This window comes from Papaver somniferum, chromosome 8 (genome assembly GCF_003573695.1).
Source record: "Papaver somniferum cultivar HN1 chromosome 8, ASM357369v1, whole genome shotgun sequence".
Taxonomy (NCBI): domain Eukaryota; kingdom Viridiplantae; phylum Streptophyta; class Magnoliopsida; order Ranunculales; family Papaveraceae; genus Papaver; species Papaver somniferum.
Window position 1 is genome coordinate 97,620,403 of NC_039365.1, and position 21,616 is coordinate 97,642,018.

The 21,616-nt window shown below is 39.6% G+C and overlaps 1 protein-coding gene and 1 non-coding gene across 2 annotated transcripts; both read left to right on the plus strand.

Moving 5' to 3' along the window:
• Window positions 1–10,907: 10,907 nt before the first annotated feature.
• Window positions 10,908–17,185, plus strand: LOC113302213 (AUGMIN subunit 7-like). The gene is made up of 8 exons (XM_026551085.1): window positions 10,908–11,377; window positions 11,479–11,540; window positions 12,269–12,360; window positions 12,512–12,637; window positions 15,455–15,545; window positions 15,863–15,970; window positions 16,288–16,386; window positions 16,833–17,185. Exons 1-8 carry the CDS (start codon window positions 11,158–11,160, stop codon window positions 17,037–17,039), a joined length of 1,005 nt encoding a protein of 334 aa, XP_026406870.1. The 5' UTR covers window positions 10,908–11,157; the 3' UTR covers window positions 17,040–17,185.
• Window positions 17,186–17,328: 143 nt separating this feature from the next.
• TRNAE-CUC lies at window positions 17,329–17,401 on the plus strand. Its single transcript has one exon. It is a non-coding gene; the product is annotated as a tRNA-Glu (tRNA).
• The last annotated feature ends 4,215 nt before the right edge of the window (window positions 17,402–21,616 follow it).

Genomic DNA, 21,616 nt, shown 5'->3' on the forward strand with positions numbered 1-21,616 from the left:
TGCAACCTTTCCACGCCAAGGCATGCCAACCACGCCACATGTGCCAATGGCATGCCGTGCCAGCCGCATATCCTCGCCGAGGCATCCCGAGCATGCCAGCCATCCCAACTTTCCATGCATGACGCTGGCTGCCAAAACGAAGGGTTGCAATAATCAACGACTTCCCTTCCTTCTGAGATGCAAATCTCAGCCACACAAGTTCGCCACCTAACGCATGACAACTTGTGTCCCAAATCCAAACATCACGGTTCATGCAAATCCTAATTTTGGCCGCGCCTAACACATGCCAAAGCCATGCACGACGCTGGCTGCCAAAACGAAGGGTTGCAATAATCAACGGCTGCTCTTCCTTCTGAGATGCAAATCTCAGCCACACAAGTTCTCCACCTAACGCATGGCAACTTCCAGCCCAAAGCCAAACATCACGGTTTGTACTAAATCCTAATTTTGGCCGCGCCTAAACTATGCCAAAGCCATGCCGGCCTACCACATGTCGCTGGCTGCCAAAACGGAGGGTTGCAACAATCGACGGCTACCCTTCCATCTGAGATGCAGATCTCAACCGTCCAAGCTCGCCACCCAAGGCATGCCAACCATGCCAGCCACACCACATGTGCCAATGACATGTCGTGCAACCTTTCCGCGCCAAGGCATGCCAACCATGACGCATGTGTCAATGGCATGTCGTGCCAGCCACATTTCTGCGCCAAGTCATGCCAACCATGCCACATGTGCCAATGGTATGTCGTGCCACATCTCCGCGCCAAGGCATGTTAACCATACCACATGTGCCAATGGCATGACGTGCCAGCCACATCACCGCGCCAAGGAATGCCAACCATGCCGCATGTGCCAATGGCATGCCGTGCCAGCCATATCTCCGCGCCAAGGCATGCCAACCATGCCAGCCTTTCCTTCACGCCGCTGGCTGCCAAAACGAAGGGTTGCAACTAGGGATGTCAATGGGTCCGGGTCCTCCCGGGTACCACTAGACCCGGACCCGGATCCTACTTATGAAATACGGGTTCGGTTCCTTGCGGTTCCGAGTCCGGTTCCTAAATTTGTGGACCCAGAACCGGACCCGTTTAAAGACCTGTGTACCCGTCGGTTCCGGGTACCCGTTGGGTATTAAGAAAAATATGAAAAAAATCTTAAAAACTTAATTTCCTTCTCTTTTTAGCTTGAATCTAAATTATTTTTAAAAATGTTTATTATTATTTCTTAATTAATGTACTAAATAAAGATTAAATGTAATAAAAAAATGAAAAAAAAATCAAAGCCAAAACTAGCAAAATGCTTATAACACTTCTAAAAAGATGTATAAAATGAATTATCGGGTACCCGATACCCGCGGGTACCCGATGGGTATTACCTAGTTGGACCCATTAAGATTCGGGTCCAATCGGGTAATTACCCGTCGGGTCTTAAGTTGTTAATGGGTCCAACTTTAGGACCCGGAACCGGACCCGAACCTAACGGGTCCGGTTCCGGTGTCAGGTAATGGGTACCCATTGACAGCCCTAGTTGCAACAATCAACGGCCACGTCTCCGCACCAAGGAATGCCTACCATGCCAGCCGCACCACCGTGCCAATGGAAAACCATGCCAGCCACGCCTCCGCGCCAAAGCATGCCAACCATGCCAGCTGCACCACCGTGCCAATGGCAAACCATGCAAGCCACGTCTCCGCGCCAAGGCATGCCAACCATGCCAGCCGCACCACCGTGCCAATGGCAAACCATGACAGCCACGTCCCCGCGCCAAGGCATGCCAACCATGCCAGCCGCACCACCGTGCCAATATCAAACTATGCCAGCCACGTCTCCGTGCCAAGGCATGCCAACCATGCCAGCCGCACCACATGTGCCAATGGCATGCCATGCAACCTTTCCACGCTAAGGCATGTCAACCACGCCACATGTTCCAATGGCATGCCGTGCCAGCCGCATCTCCTCGCCGAGGAATGCCGACCATGCCAGCCGTCCCAACTTGCTATGGACGACGCTGGCTGCCAAAACGAAGGGTTGCAATAATCAACGGCCGCCCTTCCTTCTGAGATGCAAATCTCAGCCACAAAAGTTCGCCACCTAACGTATGACAATTTGCGGCCCAAATCCAAACATCACGGTTCATGCAAACCCTAATTTTGGTCGCGCCTAACACATGCCAAAGCCATGCACGATGCTGGCTGCTAAAACGAAGGGTTGCAATAATCAACGGCTGCCCTTCCTTCTGAGATGCAAATCTCAGCCACACAAGTTCGCCACCTAACGCATGGAAACTTCCATCCCAAATCCAAACATCATGGTTTGTACTAAACCCTAATTTTGGCTGCGCCTAAACTATGCCAAAGCCATGCCGGCTGTACCACATGCCGCTGGCTGCCAAAACGGAGGGTTGCAACAATCAACGGATACCCTTCCATCTGAGATGCAGATCTCAACCGTCCAAACTCGCCACCCAAGGCATGCCGACCATGCCAGCCACACCACATGTGTCGATGGCATGCCGTGCAACCTTTCCGCGCCAATGCATGCCAACCATGCCGCATGTGCCAATGTTATGTCGTGCCACATCTCCGCGCCAAGGCATGCTAACCATGCCACATGTGCCAATGGCATGCCGTGCCAGCCACATCACTACGCCAAGGCATGCCAACCATGCTGCATGTGCCAATGGCATGCCGTGCCAGCTAGATCTCCGTGCCAAGGCATGCCAACCATGCCAGCCTCTCCTTCATGCCACTGGCTGCCAAAACGAAGGGTTGCAACCATCAACGACCACTCTTCCATCTAAGATGCATATCTTAGCCTTCCAAGGTCACCAGCCAACGTGTGGCAACCTTTGGCCCAACGCCAAGCCCTAATTTTGGCCACGCTCAAACTATGCCAAAACCCTAGTTTTTGGCCGCGCCTAAACTATGCCAAAATCCTAGCTTGGCCACACCTAACTATGTCAAAGCCATCGCCGCCATGCTTTCATGTCGCTGGCTACCAAATGAAGGGCTGCAATAATCAACGGCTACCCTTCCTCTCAAGATGCAAAATCTCGACCGTCGAGGGTCACCACCGAGACGACAAGTATCTCAAGCTCAAATTGCCAAACAACAACAACATGCTATATGTTTTCGACGAAAACACTCGAGACATCAACACATGTCACAAACTGGGGGATGCTCATTAGGGTATTGGTTTGGCGGTTTACAGCGTGCGGCGTACATTACGCCCGTTACAAGAAAGTGTCAAAAGAATGAGGCGGTTAGTAAATACAAGGAGTAATGGTGAAAAGTTTCCTTCATTATGGAAACATCAATTCCAGGCGTTATCCATTACCGTTTTCTTCCATTTACTCAAACCGTTTCCAATTCTTACGAGACCAGGGTACATTTCGGTGCGACTTGTATAAATAGGTCTCACTTATTTCCACCAAACAACAAGTTTTGGTCAGGAGCATACAACACTCAGAAATCACTTGTTAGCTTTCCCATCTGTTAGCTTTCACTTTCTGATACAAGTCAAACAAATACTCTTCCAGAATCAATTGGTCTCAACACTCTCTTCGCTTCCCTCCCCAAAAACAACCCTTCTCCTTCACTTTTTGACCGAAGCAAGTCTGGAACGGCCATTTCTTGGTTTAGGTCGGATTTGTACAGATTGATCTCTCGAATCTAAAGTGCTCCCTTGCATTACATCGTTTAGGGTTAAGACTCGTTTCTCACCCACAACACACGAAATTACCGAAACCAGCGGAAACTGTTTTCACCCACAAACACTCCTATTGAGACTAAGTCATATAGCCATATAGACTTTTACATTATACACATTTGATATTTCGAGCTGAGTTTCACTTGCTTATATCTTTATCTAAATATATGTTGGAAAGCTTTTTGCTTTAGCGACATTCATCATTATTCTTGACGAGTTTAGTTGGGAACAATTTATTTGTTGGAAACTAAATAATAAGTCAAAAGATGATTATGTAAAAATTGCCTTGAAACATCTTACATGATATGTGTGAGATAGTCATTTGGTATAGACTCAGAATATTTCGTATTGATCATTCGATCACTTTAAAACTACTTATAAGCTACTAGTTTGTGTGAGACAGCTACTATCGTCTTCTAAGGATGTTTCAAACTGTTGTAGTATGATTCAGGTCCGGGAACCAAGTTTGTATACCAGTATGCGAATGGTTTTAACTTTTAAAGTCCGGGAACCAAGTTTGCATACCCGTTTGCGAGCGGTTTCACCTGAGTTAGGTCCGAGACGACAGTATGCGTATCCGTCCGCGAATTGTCGGACAAGACCAAAGTACGGAACTTAAGTTTGCATACCCGTTTGCAAACTTAGGTGGTTAAATTCTAAAATCGGTTAAGTATGATTACATACTCATGAACAAATACATTTATATATTAAGGAATCTAATTTTTGCAAACCGCGTCTAAATTCCGGAACAAATACAATGTGGTATTCAAATCTAGACCAGGTCCCGGGATTTTTCTGCATTTGCAGTTTCCTCATTAACAAAACTTCTGGTGTCTATGTTATTTCTTTTCCGCATTATATTTGTTTATATAATTGAAATATCACATATTGTTCATAGTTCAATCAATTGATAAATCCAACCTTTGGTTGTTGATTGAAATTGATTGACACTTGAACATTGGTCTTTGGTACCGTTCGAGTTATTTCTCATATCAATCAGGCTCACAGATCTCTATATGTTCGATTGTAGATTATATTGAGAAATTGAGATATAACTCTTGGATATATTTCCTTGATTGAGTCTGAATATCTAGATTATTCTCGTGGAATTATATTGGAGTTAGTCCATACAGATTGCCGAACGAAATATTGGTTGTAGTTGTTTTGTACCCCCACCTTTTCAACTATGTATCTAACACTCATATATTTTGGTATTTTTAGTCAAATCGAGAAATGTTTGTGCACATATTACTTTGGATTTTTCTCATTTTGAATCTTTTTCTTAAATTTAATTTTCAATTAGAATATTAATTAAAAAATAAGATCGCTTGGAAATAAAATATTTTCTAAGAAGAAATTCTATTGGTTTATAAGGACCTGGTGCATTCTCAATTTTTTTACCATACGGGTCTAGTTACATTAATTTAAGAACCGGACCTAACTCTAATAATTGGGCCTAATATTACAGTTCCAGTAGTAAACCAGCTGAAAACCCAGACTTATTGACACTAGTTTTACAAGGTTACTCTTATCATTTTAATTATATAAACAAATTAAAAATTGTTCGGCTGGCCATATGAATGATTATCATATTTGAGCTCAATAACTTGAGTTTCTGCGTTGATTTTTCAGGAAAATTAACTTTATAGGAAAATAGTTGTGTTGACAATGATTAAGAATGGCATGCCAATGAAATTCGCATATGCATCACTAATTTGAGCTCTTTTAATGTATATAACAAGTCAGTAATTATATATTTATTGGCAAATCTCTGGGAACATATTATATGTTATTAGCAGAGGTTATATCCAAAACCATCGGTTGTGTTTATATCTGAAACTAATTTTTGGAGACAGGTTCACGAATGAGAACTCGTCAATTTGGATATCAAAATCAACGAATTGCAGACGTGCCCCTATGTCTCTTAATTCCAGGAGGAACCTATGCACTTGAATTCTAAATGACATGTTTTACGGGCCTAATAGTTATTTCACAGTCTTTCATGAAGACTAGTGTTTCCCTTCCTCAAAAATGACGCCTAGTGATTTCCTTTCTGATTCTAGATCAAGATGAGAAAAGATCGATTCCATGATTTAGATTATATACTCTTCAAAAGTTAGTAGAGATACATAATCAATTATCTTCATAAAAATATCTGACTACAAGTGAGTCCAAGATTAATTCTTATGGAAAACTTCGAAACAAAATATTAATTGATATACGTTATACTTGATCATGTTTGAATTTTTTTATCAGATCAAGATTTGATCAATTTGTTCGTAAATAGGCTTGTAGCAGAATACAAGGACCTTACATTAGAAAAAATTATACATAAAAAATCAAAATAGGTGAACCCTTGCTTCACAAATCCCAAGTGAAGTCTTTCAAAGTCGTGCCTTAGTTCTCAAAGAACCTTTGGTATTTGGAGCATAAATTTTGTAACAAGATATACAACGTGCAAGAATTGAGTATTGTTGCTAATGTCTCAAGTATATGGTGATCGATCAGGACTGGGTTGCATAAGATGTAAGCAATTAATTTCTTGTAACCCAAGGTGTTTCTCAATTGCTAAGTTTAGGTCATTTCATAAGTTACAAAGAATATGTTTGTATATTTAGAACTTGACTTGCATTGAGGTTCGTTCCATATTTTGAAGTAGTAGACACATTTAGTATCGAGTAAATTTCATAAAGGAATTACTTCTAAGGATGACTTCAAACTATTGAGAATAGATAGTGTGCACTCATTGCGGCAATTTCCTAAAATAAGATCTAAAAAACTTGGTTCACAAGTTAGATCAGTTCCTGGAAAGAACTAGAACTTTTCTTTCAAAGAATTTGGTGTGTGAAAAGTTTTCCTTGAAAGAAGGAAAATGTATAGACCTAATGATAGAAATCGGTCGGTTGCACTTTTAGGTTGGTGAAGTCACAAAGTAGGTTTGCGAACTCAAGTGATTGTCCGGGTTCAGGAATATCAAAATACAATTAGGTTCACGAAATCACAAAGTAGGTTCGCGAAATTAAAGTGAAATTGGAGTTCAGGAAATTCCAGCGATAAGTAGGTTCGTGAATTCAATTACGGAAAGTTCAATGAACTTTCCTCACTTGGCTCGTTGTTTGAAAGTTTCAAGTCAAGACTCGAATTCAAAACATCACTATATATTTTCTATTGGCTTATTTGTGATATGGCCTTCTTTTTATATGATCATTCAGTTAAGTCTTCGACTATGCTATGATAGTGTTTGAGGGTGAAAACAGTTTCTGCGGATTTTGTAATTTCGAGTGTGTGGGCGAGAAACGAGTCTAAACCCTAAACAATGTACTGCAAGGGAGTACTTTGATTCGAGAGATCAATCTGTACAAATCCGTCCTAAACCAAGAAATGGCGGTTCCAGACTTGCTTTGGTCACAAAGTGAAAGAGAAGGGTTGGTCTAAGAAGGGAAGCGAAGAGAGTGTTGAGACCAGAATAGTTGATTCGGGAAGAGTAGTTGTTTGACGACTTGTATCAGAAAGTGGAAAGCTAACAGATAGGAAAGATAACAAGTGATTTCCGAGTGTTGTATTCTCCTGACAAAAACTTGTCTTTGGTGGAAATAGGTGACACGTATTTATACAAGTCGCAACGAAACGTACCCTGGTCTCGTAAGTAGTGGAAACAGTTGAGTAAATGGAAGAAAATGGTAACGGGTAACGCCTGGAATTGATGTTTCCATAATGAAGGAATTGTTTCACCATTACATCTTGTATTTACTAACCGCCTCACCCTTATGAAACTTTCCTGTAACGGGCGTAGTGTACACCGCACGCTATAAACCGCCAGACAAATACCCCAATGAGCATCCTCCAGTTTGTGACATGTTTTGATGTCTCGAGTGTTTTCGTGGAAAACGTGTAGCATGTTGCTACGTGTGGCGTTGCCAAAGGATTTAGCGTTTGTAGCCAAGTTGGTGTCGTGACCAAAGAATATGCATCGTCTCCAGGTTGGTGTCGTGACCAAGAGTTATCATCTCAGCCAAGACATTGCCACGAGTCGTTTGGTGGCAGGTTTGTACGGATAAGATCTGCATCTCAGGAGGAAGGGTAGTCGTAGATTGTTGCAACCCTTCGTTTGGAAACCAGCGGCATGGTTGCAGCGCTCGCATGCTCTTGGCACGACCAAATTAGGGTTTTGGCGCCGTGGTCAAGAGATTTCCACAAATCGTTTGGTGGCAAGTTTGTATGGCTGAGATTCGTATCTCAGGAGGAAGGGTGGCCGTTGATTGTTCCAACCCTTCGTTTGCATCTAGCGGCATGGTTTAGGCGCGGCCGAGCTAGGATTTTGGCGTAGTTTAGGCGCGGCCAAAACCCTAGGTGCGGCCAAAATTAGGGTTTTGTCAAAACCGTGATGTTTGGCCTTGGGTCGGAAGTTTCCATGCATTAGGTGGCAAACTTGGACGGCTGAGATCTGCATCTCAGATGGAAGGGTAGCCGTTGATTGTTGTAACCCTTCGTTTGGCAGCCAGCGACATGTGGTAGGGCCGACATGGCTTTGGCATATTTTAGGCGCGGCCAAAATTAGGGACGGAAGTTGCCATGCGTTAGGTGGCGAACTTGGACGGATGAGATCTGCATCTCAGATGGAAGGGTAGCCGTTGATTGTTGCAACTCTTCGTTTGGAAGCCAGCGGCATGTGGTAGAGCCGGCATGGCTTTGGCATATTTTAGGCGCGGCCAAAATTAGGGTTTTGGCAAAACCGTGATGTTTGGCCTTGGGCCGGAAGTTTCCATGCGTTAGGTGGTGAACTTGGACGGCTGAGATCTTCATCTCAGATGGAAGGGTAGCCGTTGATTGTTGCAACTCTTTGTTTGGAAGCCAGCGGCATGTGGTAGGGCCGACATGGCTTTGGCGCGGAGATGTGGCTGGCATGGTATGCCATTGGCATTGTGGTGCGGCTGGCATGGTTGGCATGCCTTGGCGCGAAGATGTGGCTGGCACGGTATGCCATTGGCAGTGCGGTGCGGCTGGCATGGCCGGCATGCCTTTGGCGCGAAGATGTGGCTGGCATGGTATGCCATTGGCACTGTGGTGAGGCTGGCATGGTCGGCATGCCGTTGGCGCGGAGATGTGGCTAGCATGGCATGACATTGGCACTATGGTGCGGCTGGCATAGTCGGCATGCCTTTGGCGCGGACATGTGGCTCGCATGTCATGCCATTGGCACGGTGGTGCGGCTGGCATGGTTGGCATGCCTTTGGAGCGGAGATGTGGCTGGCATGGCATGCCATTGGCATGGTGGTGCGGCTGACATGGTTGACATGCCTTTGGCACAGTGGTGCGGCTGGTATGGTTGGCATGCCTTTGGCGCCGAAATGTGGCTCGCATGGCATGCCATTGGCACGGTGGTGCGGCTGGCATGGTTGGCATGTCATTGGCACGTTTGGCTAGCATGCGTGGCTGGCATGTGTAGAGATGATGCCAGTCAGTACCGAGGGCTCTGCCGTGGAGCATGGCATATACATAAAAAAGGTACCCCGGTAATTTTACGCAGTCATGTTGAATGGTTCAATAAATGTGCTAGTGACGACATTATTACTCTAGTGTGACGTCACTGTTTGACTAAGGTTTTACGATTTTAACCCTAAGATAAAAACCACCATCAACAGATAGAAAGACAAATAGGTAGATAGATAGGTAGAAGAGAAAAGAGTCTGAAAGGAAAAACCAGTCTTCGGTACTAAACTTGATAAGGTTTTTCAAAATGATTTCTTCATGTGATCTTAAATCTTCGAGGATAACTTGAAAGTTCCTAAGACTCTACTATCTCTAATCTAGATTGAAGCATACTTTAGTAGGCTATAAATTAAGAGATAATTTTGGCATATAAATCATACCAACGCTTGTGGGTTCAACCAAGCTTTCGCTCTAACAATAATAAGTGATACGTGTTGAAACATAACCATTTGAGATAGATGATATAAAATGTACCACATCGTTATGTGAATTTTGATACTTACTAGTTTATTATATAGTTAGCTTGATTTCGTATTGGTTAAAAAAAGAATTTTCGCCATGGACTATCAAACACGGTCGTCATTGATTATTCAAAGTTTCTCTAGTAAAAATACCTCACTTGTTTCATCCATGGATATGTGATAAGCGCATAATCTACATGTTCTGAGTATTATTTTCTTATACTTATTTACTATTTTTTATTTGAGTTACATTGTATTATGATTATTATCCAGTTTATGTCTTTTGTTAGGTGAATCATCCAAAAAGAAGTGCAAATAGCTATAAAAATAAAGTCTATAAGGGGAGAAGGGCCAAAGACCAAGTGAAATTTGCTCGAATCTAGGATTTCTTGTCATCATCTTGAAGAGCACTAAAATATGAATCCAGCGGCGAAAGAATAAGGTCATTCCGACGTCGTTTGAGAAAGTTATGAGCAAAATCAAAGTTCAAGCTTGTCAATTCCCAAGAATTGACAGTTTAAGAGAATGAAGCAGGAAACTAAACTTTCGGTTCAAGAGAAGTTGACTATTATCAGGGTGGGTCGCTGTTGGTGATTGAAGCCCTAGAAATAAAATACACAGGAAGAGCTTGAGTACGAGTAGGACTGGGTGCTTTTCTGTGTTTTTGTGTGAAGCGATGTGGATTAGAAGTCGAGAAAGAAGGCGTTTGTGGTGGTCCGGAGTTTGGTAAGAGTAAAAGTTGGAAGAAAAGAAAACTCGTGGTCACTGTTGTGTCTGAGGAAATAAAAAAAGTTTCGAAAGAATAGTACACTATGCGAGTCAACATTTGGTAACGACAAATGATTCCTAATCATCTTTTCATCTTTCTTATATTTATTATTTAATCAAACCCATTCTCCGTTATAATTATTTTTCACTATAGTTTTGTTAATCCGAATAACAACTCAATCACACAGCTTTTTGCGGGAACGATCATTACTATCGATATATTACTAGTTAATTAGTGAGAAACATCTTGAGTAGTTTGTTGTACTTACTACTCATGTTGATGGGTATATATCCAAGGAATTTTACATACCGCATCCGTATCCAATCCAGGCAAATTGTCCAACTTATTCATAGGTGAACTGGGTGTCCGACCGTCAAATTGTGGATCGGTTTGGATAAATGTTTCTGATTGTAAAGCCCATCTAGTCAGAGTCACTAAATTAGCAAGGAAATCGGTAGGTTGTTATTTGCCATAGCCATAGCCATAGCTATTAAGCGCAACATACCTAAATGTTAAACTTTTTTTAGGCATCTACACATACTGAAGTGGAGAATCTGACTGATAAATATCTAACCACTTTCAAAATTAATCAAAAAATTCAAAATTTCAAACCCCATCTCCTCTCTCTCGTGCATTTCGATCGTTAATTTAGAACTTGTATCATCGAAGAAGATTTGGTAGCAAAGTGGGAGAGCAATTTGCGTTTTAGGTTTTGATTGTTTTATGGTAAAGAATGGCAGCAAAGCAAATGGAAGAAATACAAAGGAAATTAGGGTTATTAAATTACCCTAGAGCTAATGCTCCTTCTCAGTCTCTACTATTTGCTGGCATGGAGAGATATGCACTTCTTGAATGGCTTTTCTTTAGACTCTTGGGTGATAAATCACCATTTTCACAACAAAGTGCTTTAGGTGATGGTATGGACCGCGACGAAGAGACTGCTCGGATTCAATGTGAGATTTCTTATCCAAATAACAGTTCTGCACATGTTATATTTAGTGTAATTCCGTCGTTGTAAGTACTTTATTTTGATGATGGCTTAATATTCTTTTAGATTTGGCAGAGATTGCAAAGTTTTTGGGGATCACAACTACAATTGATACAGAAGCTATCCAAGTGAGTTATTTTCGAGTCCCACTTATTGTTGACAGTCCAATTTCTTAAATTTGCTACAAATTAGCTGAGTTCCTGGTATATGATGGACTTGCCACAGTATTTGATATTGATATAGATTTGCCATAGTATTTGATGTTGATATAGAATTTGTTTAAGAGAAGATCTCTTTTATTTTATGAGAATAACTGCAAGCTGAACATCAAATTGACACGACCCACATAGAGCAGTGATATATCCATATAGTATTCTCATAATCAGACACCAACGAGTGATGTGTTGTATGTGTTGCAGGTTCATCTCACTCAAACAACTAGAATGTCAGTAGCATTATGATTCTGCCAATATTCACACCTCTGATGTCAATGTATCTTATAGTTGGTTCGGTTTTCATAATTACCACGATACACCTTTTGACTTTCCGGTTTTGTTAGATTTGCTTCAGATAAGCTGAATTCTTAGTGTAATGTAATCCCAATGTGAAGGGTTAAATTGAATGCACTTGCATACAAGAAAGAGCGTAGATTGTTATCCTCATTATCTGGAAATTTGCTCTAGTTCGAAATCTTTAAAAAAATGTTGCTTCCAGGATTTGAAGTTGACATGTTATTTGAAGTTCTCATTCTCAGCAGGGAACATATTCTTAATTTTGTAGATTACGTTCATGTGAGAAGGTTAATTTGATTTATGATTCTTCGAATTTCTGAAGTGCTAATATTACCAATAATCAGGGAAGAGGTAGCTATGAAGATCGTGCTGAAATGCTTGGTGTGATTGTGGATCTTGTTGAGGCCAGCTGTTATGCTGATAACCCCGATTGGAGGTGAGGTAGTTTTGTTATATAACATTTTGTTTCTTGCTTAATCGTTTATGTTAGTTTATTGAAAGAAAGGGAATTTACCTGGGGTGTTGTTATGAGTTTTCAAGAATTTAAACATATTTTGAGCTGAGTTTTTGTTATTATCTTCCCACAGTATCGATGAGCAAGTGGCTAGGGACATACAGCTAGTAGATGCCATTGCCGAGAAGCAAGCTCAAATTTTCTCCGAAGAGTGCAAATTGTTCCCTGCTGATGTGCAGATTCAATCCATATTTCCGCTGTAAGTCCTTTGCCTTTATCTCCATTGTAATTACATGTCTGATAGTAGAATGTCAGACTGCGAGGAGTATAAAGATCCACAGTTGCAAATTAACAGGTGAGGTTGTCTTTTTTTTTCTTAATCAAGATACACAATTAGTCACTCGGATTCTAGATGCACTATTATCGGTGCATAAATTGAATGTTTCATTAGAAAAGCTACTTCGAAATCAATGCACCTAGACCTCGTAGATATGATATTCAGTATGCACCTTCATTCAATAGTATCCCATGTGTTTTTTGCAATTCGTACCTCTATACCATATCTTGGGTGGCTATAGTGCGTGATCAGCAGTTTTTCACAGTCGTTGTATCTATTGTCCTGTGTCAGGCGTATATGTATGAAGTTAGGATTTAGGATCGCGATACATGATAGTGTCTGCTGTTACGAGGTAACCCTCGTGATAGTTACTGTAAGGGCTCACCTTATAGCCTTGGATATGACATCTTAGATATGTACACATCTCAAGACAAAAATTAGATAATGAAAATATTTTTATTATCTTTCTTGTTTTATTACATATCTATATTTTATTAATTTGCTCCTTAGTCCCTCTAACAAATCAGAGATTTAATTTTTGGTCAGTGAAAAGTTCTTATTTTACCTTTTCTTTCTTCCTAAAAACCTGGAACCAGCCGTGGGTTTTTTGGTTTTGAAATGTGGAAGAAGGTTTGATCAACTTTGATTGTCATGGCTTCGAAGTGATTAATCACATGAAAAGAAAAAACGTATATCAAGGGTACATTGTGTTTGTTTACTCTTTAGATGTTAGACATCCATGCTTATCCTTTTGGTAAACTGATACCGAACTGAAAATAGAGCCTTTTTGTCCCAAGCAAGTTGGGGTAGGCTAGAGATGGAAGCCAAGATAGACCAAGAGGTCGGCATGCCTAGCTCTTTTCAGCAAGACCCATCGCAGGAGGGTATCGCCCCAAACGGTTATCTATGGGTTTCATCTCATGTAGATATGGCAGATTTTACACCAGCTTGCCAGCCTCGACACAACCCACTCCTTTTCCCCTGATGGTATCGGTAAACTGATATCATCAGGGTCTTAATGAATATATAGTTAGGCATTGCTTTTGGACTTCCCGTATAACTCAATTTTATAATTTTTTTATCTAAAGTCAGGTAGAGGGAGAGTACTGATTTTGGTTGAATTGTTTTTTCAATGTATGATAGGCCAACTTAATTCATTTTGAACTATAGAGAGACTAATGTACATAACTGTTCCACTTAGTTCATAACTGATCTTGAACTAACCACACTAATCATATTTAGGTTGGATTGTTTTCAATGTATGAAAGCTGACGCAGTAATCTTCATTTTTGGTACTTAATATACCCATGTACACCAATCTTCCTTTCCCTTTTCTCCATCAATTTTAATCAATCTTGATAGGAACCTAAATTTGTTCATCTTACTCATAAACAACCACTTAGATTTCGGGTTCATTTGTAATTGGCTTTTCCTTGTTTTATCTGCTTAAGGGAGACTTTGAACGAGTTTACAGGGAGCTCTGTTGTTCTCGCGGTTCCAAGAATATGAGTTTGGTTAATTAGAGGGATTAAGTAGCAAATAAAATCAAATGCGGGGATATATAAACTAAAAAGATAAGAGAAAATAATAAAAACATTTCTGATATACGGTATAATTTTTGTCTCGAGATTTTCGCATACTAAGATGTCATATGACTCATATCGAAGGGCTATAAAGTGACCCCTTACAATAGCTGTCACGAGGATGACCTTGTCACAGAAGGACTCTACATGATATGGTATATAGTTCTAAGCTATCTGGAGAAGACTTCGTGTTTTTTTTCCTTCACATTTCTGGTTTTTCGATTTTTTTTCCTTCACATTTCTGGTATATAGTTCTAAGCTATCCGGAGAAGACTTCGTGTTTTTTTTCCTTCACATTTCTGGTTTTTCGATTTTAATCTACCATCAAAGTGGCAGGCACGGGAACCAACTACATGGCTAACCATTAACGAGTCCTAGGCTACAGATCCTGCTAAGGCGTACAGGATCTGTGGCCTGGACTCGTTAGTGGTTAGCCATGTAGTTGGCTCCCGTGCCTGCCACTTTAATGGTAGATTAAAAAAATATGGCAATACACTGCTGTTATAGATGTCACTTAGGTTTAGTTATTATTTCTTCTATTGTTTCTGGAATCAAAGAATCCAGTTGTGTGGACTCTTTTCTATAGCATGGTGGTCGCACAGGTACTGCATCTTTGAGTTGCATATGCATCCCTATTGATAATCTAGGGCTATCATGCTTAACTAAAGACACTGTCTTACATCTCCACATCTGTCAATTAGAGTTGGGTATTTTTTGTGAAACTATAATTAAATGCAAAACTCAATAATATTGACATTTGCGTTCTATTTTCCATATTAAAGCCATGTCTGACACTTTAGCCGCCAGACTCTTTATTGAACTACTTCAGCCATAGATATTACTCATATGCTTTCCGCTATGCCTGTATTCCCCTTTAGCATCTTGTATTTCCTTTTCATTTTTAAGGATTACTAAGAGGTGGGGGGAAATGTTCTTTGTCATAATTAGGATTACACTTCTCACTTTTTTTTTCTCTCTCCCGTCCTATAACTGTTTAAAAAAATCCTATTGATCAACAAAGTTTTTGGCAGATTTTTTTAACTCTGCTGGTAGGGGATGTTTTGCTTAAAATGCATTAACTGCTTTAACTTTTCCCTGATTTAAAGAAGTAATAACTAGTTAACTACCTGGTATTTAATCAAAGTTCGTTTTCCAGGCCTGATATTTCTGAACTGGAGTTAAAGCTGTCGGAGCATTCAAAGAAGCTGTTGAGTCTACAACAGATGGTTGATGATTTGGCGTCAAAGGTTAGTTTAGTCTTTAGGATTCTTGACTTTAAAAGCAAATAGATAGCTGTTTCTTCCTTATCTTCGTTTCCCATTTGTTTGTGTTTTTTATTTTTCACTCAAAGCTTCATAGAAACTATCATATTGTTTCGTTTATCTAATTAAAGCACTTATATTGATTAATGTTTTTCAAATCCTTAAGTCTCTATGTTCGTGTCTGTCTTACAGCATAGATGCTTTGGCATGTTACCCTAGTTGCTTAGTGTGTCTATCCATCTGGTGAATATTTGTTTTCACTTTTCATCCTATTTTGGTTCATGAATGGTTTTCCTCTTCAGTATGCATACAACCCAGATGAGGAGCATGCAGAAACGGAAACACAGTTGCGGGGACAACTGGAGTCTTTTCTGGAAACGGCAAAATCTTTCAATTTGATTTACAGCAAGGTACTAGCATGCTCTTCCTTATGTTAAGTTCCCTTGTATCAGTATAAGATATAATTGATGTTAAAATATGGAAGACTACTTGTGCAGTCATTGCATTGAATCTGGGGATCATGTTTATATTCCCTTCTAATTCAATACAATTCTTTTGGTGCATAAGAGTCCAGTTTTTCTCTGAGTTATTGTGTACTAATTCAGGATAAGTTTTAACTATTCTAGGTCTTAGGTTCATTCTACAGCAGTGGTTTACTAGCAAAAAACTGAAAAATTCGTCTAGGTTTGCTTAGTGTATTAATATTGATACTCTTCTGCCTTTGTAGGAAATTCGTCCATGGACACACATGATGGAAGTACCTCAGTTGCATGGATTTGGGCCAGCTGCCAATCGCTTGCTGGAAGCTTATAAAATGCTATTAAAGGTATGTTTAGTTAGTGCCAAAAGATTTCCTTTTTTCTTTTTCTTTTTCTGCTATTAAAGGAGTAATATATAATTAGTCTTCAACTCAGGAATGCTGGATAAAGGAGCATTTCTTATTTGCTGATATAAATATAATAACTAGGTGAATTATTCCTCAGATTCTGTTGGTATTATAATTGACACTTTTTTCTGAATGGACAATCAGATCATTAAACCTTCTGTTACGGATATTGGGTGAATAATATTAATCACAAAATACAACAGTAAAATCAATTATTAACTGGATTGGAATGTCAAAGTTCTGAAGTGTACATGAAGTACACTGTGCTTTGGTTCCTTGTCTTCGAGAAATGTGTTACTCCTGTTTCAAAGATTTGATGTTTTGTATTCCGATTAAATAAACAAAATCTGTGTAAGAATTGAAGATGGTTTTGATTGATTATACAGTTCCTTTGGAACCTGAGGAATCTTCGAGATTCACATGCTGCAGTTGCTGTCGGGTCATCTGAAGGAACGAAGAATGAACCATCTTCCACTTCCATCACAAGAATTATTGCAGAGTGTGAGTCGGCATTAACATTTTTGAATCATGATCTTGGGGTCCTATCAGCTTCTGTTTCTCGAGAACGTGGTGAGGAGGTTCCAACACATTGAATGGAGAGGACATAATGGTCTGTCATGTAGACTTAATTGCAAAGTTGTATTTGTTTGCCGTGTTATTGGTTGTGTATTATGTAGACTCGGTTGCCGTAACCCTTACTAATCAGTGGAATTATGAAACTGTTTTACCCATTGCTTTTGTAACTGATGCAAATGGATCACCAGATTTGGAACCCTCTCTGTCTGAAGGACCCGTAACTGTAGAGTAGAAATGTCGCATGTGTTATTTTTGGGAAACAAAAGTTGAAAAAGGAATGGAAAATATATAGCGTAACAAGGCCAATCCGTTGTAGTCTAGGTGGTCAGGATACTCGGCTCTCACCCGAGAGACCCGGGTTCAAGTCCCGGCAACGGAATTTTTTTTGTATTGTTTTCGGAATTTTTTTGCTGTACTTTTTGTATGGGTGAATGGCGGGGCAATTCTCCTTTGGCAGAAAGAAACAAGCAAGCAACAAACAACAGTTGCCTTGCCGGGCTCGTCACTTCTCTGCCAGAGGAGAACTGCACTGTCATTCCTCTCTGTTCTTTCTCTACCCATACACTTATCACCAAGCTGTTTTTCATCCTTCTTCCGTTTTTGTTCTTCTTGGTGAAGTAAACAACCCTGTGTTTTTGTTCTTCTTGGTGAAGTAAACAACCCTGTGAAATGATTGATTGTATGGGTGAATGGCAGGGCAATTCTCCTTTGGCAGAAAGAAAACAAGCAAGGAACAAACACCAGTTCCCCGGCTCGTCACTTCTCTGCCAGAGGAGAACTGCACTGTTATTCTTATCTTTTCTTTCTCTACCCATACACTTTTGCCACCAAACTCCATCTTGTTTTATCGTGTTCGAGTAATCACATAAATGCAAAACCATTCTATTTATACCGGCATGATTCACATTTCTAATTCGGATATGCCATGAACCAAAGAAGTGGCATATGCTAAGCAAAATTCTTCAAGAGTTGGCCTTTTGCATTTGGATATGCCATGTGAATTCTTACTTTAACCACTTCAAGTAGCTAGCATAACTTTTTATCCACATCTTCAGTATTTCTTTTCTGTGCCTTAACAGAGCTCTTGTCTATTCAACTTTCAACAGAAGTTATACTTCAACTGCTTTTTGTCTATGTCCAAATTTTTTGTTTAAATACCATTTGCATCTCTAATATTGCATGTCTGTAGACTACTTACTTTAATGCATGGAAACTGCATGTCCTGAAGTGCCAAACGAGTATCTACATACTTAACTTGATAATACTCCGGTTTTCCGCATAAAGGAATCTACTAATAGTTTTGTTAGAGTGTACATGGAAACAAGAACAAAGGATGAAAGATAAGAATAATAGAGAAAATGGATGACAGGGTGCTACAGACCCTCACAATCCAAAAACAACAAAGAATACTACTATAGAACATTCCCTAGGATGTTCCATTCTTGTGGTTCAAGTCTTTTTCTTCTGAAAAGTTTCAGTACTTCTTTGTAAAAGTTGGTATCAAATCTATGTGATTTTCTGTTATAAAGCAGGGCCAAACGGCTCTTCTGAATGGCCCTTCCTTTGTGAGCATATGAATCCTTTTTTTCATCTCGAACTTCTTCTTTTTGAGCTCGTATGTAGGAGGACCACAGTGTTCTATGGACAATTTCAAAAAAGGAGAAAAGATAAAGGAAAAGTTTACAGTCTAGATTGTAAGTATAGGAGAGAAAAAAATCACTTGAGTAGGTACAACAAAGAGCTGTTCCTTTCATCAACGGAGTGAAACATGTCAACTGAAAATAAACACGTATTTGTTCGACACTTCTACTAATCTCTACATTTGTGCGAATGTGCTCTAAGTCGTCCACTCATGAACTCACTAGAGAATGGCATTGCGTTGGTCACTCTGGGAGGAATAAAACTTAGGAATAACTTACAAGATACCATGCCATCAGATATACCAAAGAATTTGAAATCTATAAGAGTATAAATACAAGGTTTTCGAGGTTATGTTTCCCATGGTCATCATCAAGCTACAAGTGAATTACAGGGCAAATACTCCTTTGTCAGTCAGCTTACTCTTTTTTATCATCATGGAGTAAGCTCACTGCCAAAGGAGATTTGCTCAGCAATTCTAATTGTAGTAATTTCAACTTTAAAATGCATATACATGTTCCAAGAGCATAATCAGTAGCCAGTAGGTAAATGGTAAAGCACTTTGATTAGTCTTCTTATGTATTTCTTTCAACATAAATGCATCAATGCATGCATGTTCGCCGAGTATATTTATCTCGCAACACCGTAAAAAATTGGTAAACATGAAAAAAGATGGAGCGGCCGAGAAACAATGCAGCTTTGTTTTAGTTTATCTTTCTCTAATCGTGAAAAATTGGATGCCTAACTATTTCAAAAAAGAAGAAATTGGATGAGAAAGCACTATTGCAATCTTTTCAAGTTTTTTGATACTAAGTATTGGTCTTAGACTCTTAGATTGGTCCTATTAATAAACAATATAAAAATCATTAATTTTACATACTCGCTTCGTCTAAGTTATATAGACGGAAAACTAGTTTTTAGTTGTTCGTGTATATTGCATAGTTCTAGACTCCCTTCGTCCGTCCAAATTATGTATGCGGAGAACTAGTTTTTAGTTGTTCATGTATATATGCATGGTTCTTTTTTCGAGGGGAGCTTTTTTGTAGCCCATTTTTTTTTTGTTTAAACTCACCATTAAAATTCTATATATAAAGAACCCATGTTTATTTATAAATAGGAGTTAATTATACAAACAACCTTTTTCTAAAAGAATTAATTTTGTTATGTTTTAATACAAAAAATAAAGAAGGACCTGACTTCCAGTTTCGAGTTGTCTGAACGCGATTTAATGTTATGGAGGAGTAACCAAGTGAAGCATGCTCTAGATTTCCTGATGGCTATTCCTATTGTTGGTTTAAATCAACAAATTGGCGCAAGGAAGTTTAGCGCGGTTTTATGCTATAGGCTTGGCATTCCTTTGTTTGAGTTGGATAGTAAGTGCCCCTTCTGCAATAGAGAGATGGATGTGTTTGGTGACCATGTTGTGCATTGTACAAACGAGGTAGGTCTGAAGTTTCAGCATGACTTGGTGCGTGATGTGATTGTTGATATGTGTTACAGAGCGGGTGTGTCGGCGCGAAAAGAGGTGGATTTGGGGCTTCTTGCGAACAATGGTACTTCTTTGGGGCCAGCTGATATTCTTGTGCTCAATTGGGATAATGGGCGGGATGTTTGCTTGGATGTGACAGTTATTTCTCCCTTTGCTGGGAATGGTAGCCGTATTTTTGAGCTGGGTCAAGCTATTAAGGAGGCCGTGACTCGTAAGAATACCAAATATTTGGAAAAGTGCACTTTGCAAGGCTATGATTTTGGTGCTTTGGCTTTTACTACTCTTGGTGAGTTTGGGGATGCAACGACTGAGTTCATTAAACGTTTTCGCAACTACATGGCCAGCCATGATGCTAATGTGCGAGTTGGAGATTTTCTTTTTCATAGGCTAAGTGTTGTAGTACAAAAAGGGGATGGAGCCCAGCTTGTTGCTCGGCTTTCGACTAATTTCCTGTCTAATGAGTAATAATTTAATGAATAAATTATTATTTCACAATTTAATTTAATTTTATTATTTCACAATTTTAATCAGTAATTAATAAATAAAAAAATAAACAAAACAGTTGCAACAAATTTCAATTCCTAAAAAAACTTCATAAATAATTCCTTTGACTTCCCTAAAATAATTTCCTCTTAAGATATTTCCCTAAATGACGTTTATTTATTTCTAAGCTATTCCGGGTCCAGATCGTCTGTGCCACTGCTTGGGTGTGCCCTATGTGCCACACCAATAGAAACACGGTATTTTCTCTTGGATTTGTAATATCTTCTTTAACTAATTAATTATCTTTCCTAATCGATTAGTGTTGTATATATAGAAAATCTATTTAGTTAGTCATGGTTAATGAGAGGAATGATGTGGCGTGTTTCTATTGGTATGGCACATAGGGCACACACAAGCAGTGGCACAGACGATCTCGACCCAAAAAAACTGCTTAAGTAACTCATTTTACCTTTTTATTTATCTCATTTATTTGTTTGTCTCATAAAAGAAAATTTATTGCAACCAACCAAACAAACTCAATTATCACCATGAGTTTTAAGAAAACTGAAAAAAAAAAATCCAGTTTTTACAAGGCGTTGTTGGCTAGAACATCCCGTTTCCACACGCAATTAGATTAGGTGGCAATTTTGGTTTTTGGTGAAACTTTTAGTTTTTAGCCCTAATAATATGGTGTAACCGGTGATAATTGCAATTATCACATTTAAGAATTGATTGTGTCTAGTGAAAATCGCAAGTAGGAACTACTAGTTAATTCCCTCAATTTCTTCAGATTATGGATGCAAATTGAATTATGAAACAACTAAAAAACGAGAAAATCAATCTGTAACATGGTAATGATTGATTAATCCTAAATAAATAAAAAATGGATATGTTAGAAAGAAAGTATAGATACTATAGTCACCGAGGCACACAACTGTGGTATCTTCAGCGTCACTATTACCACCACGCCAAAATCTACTCCTT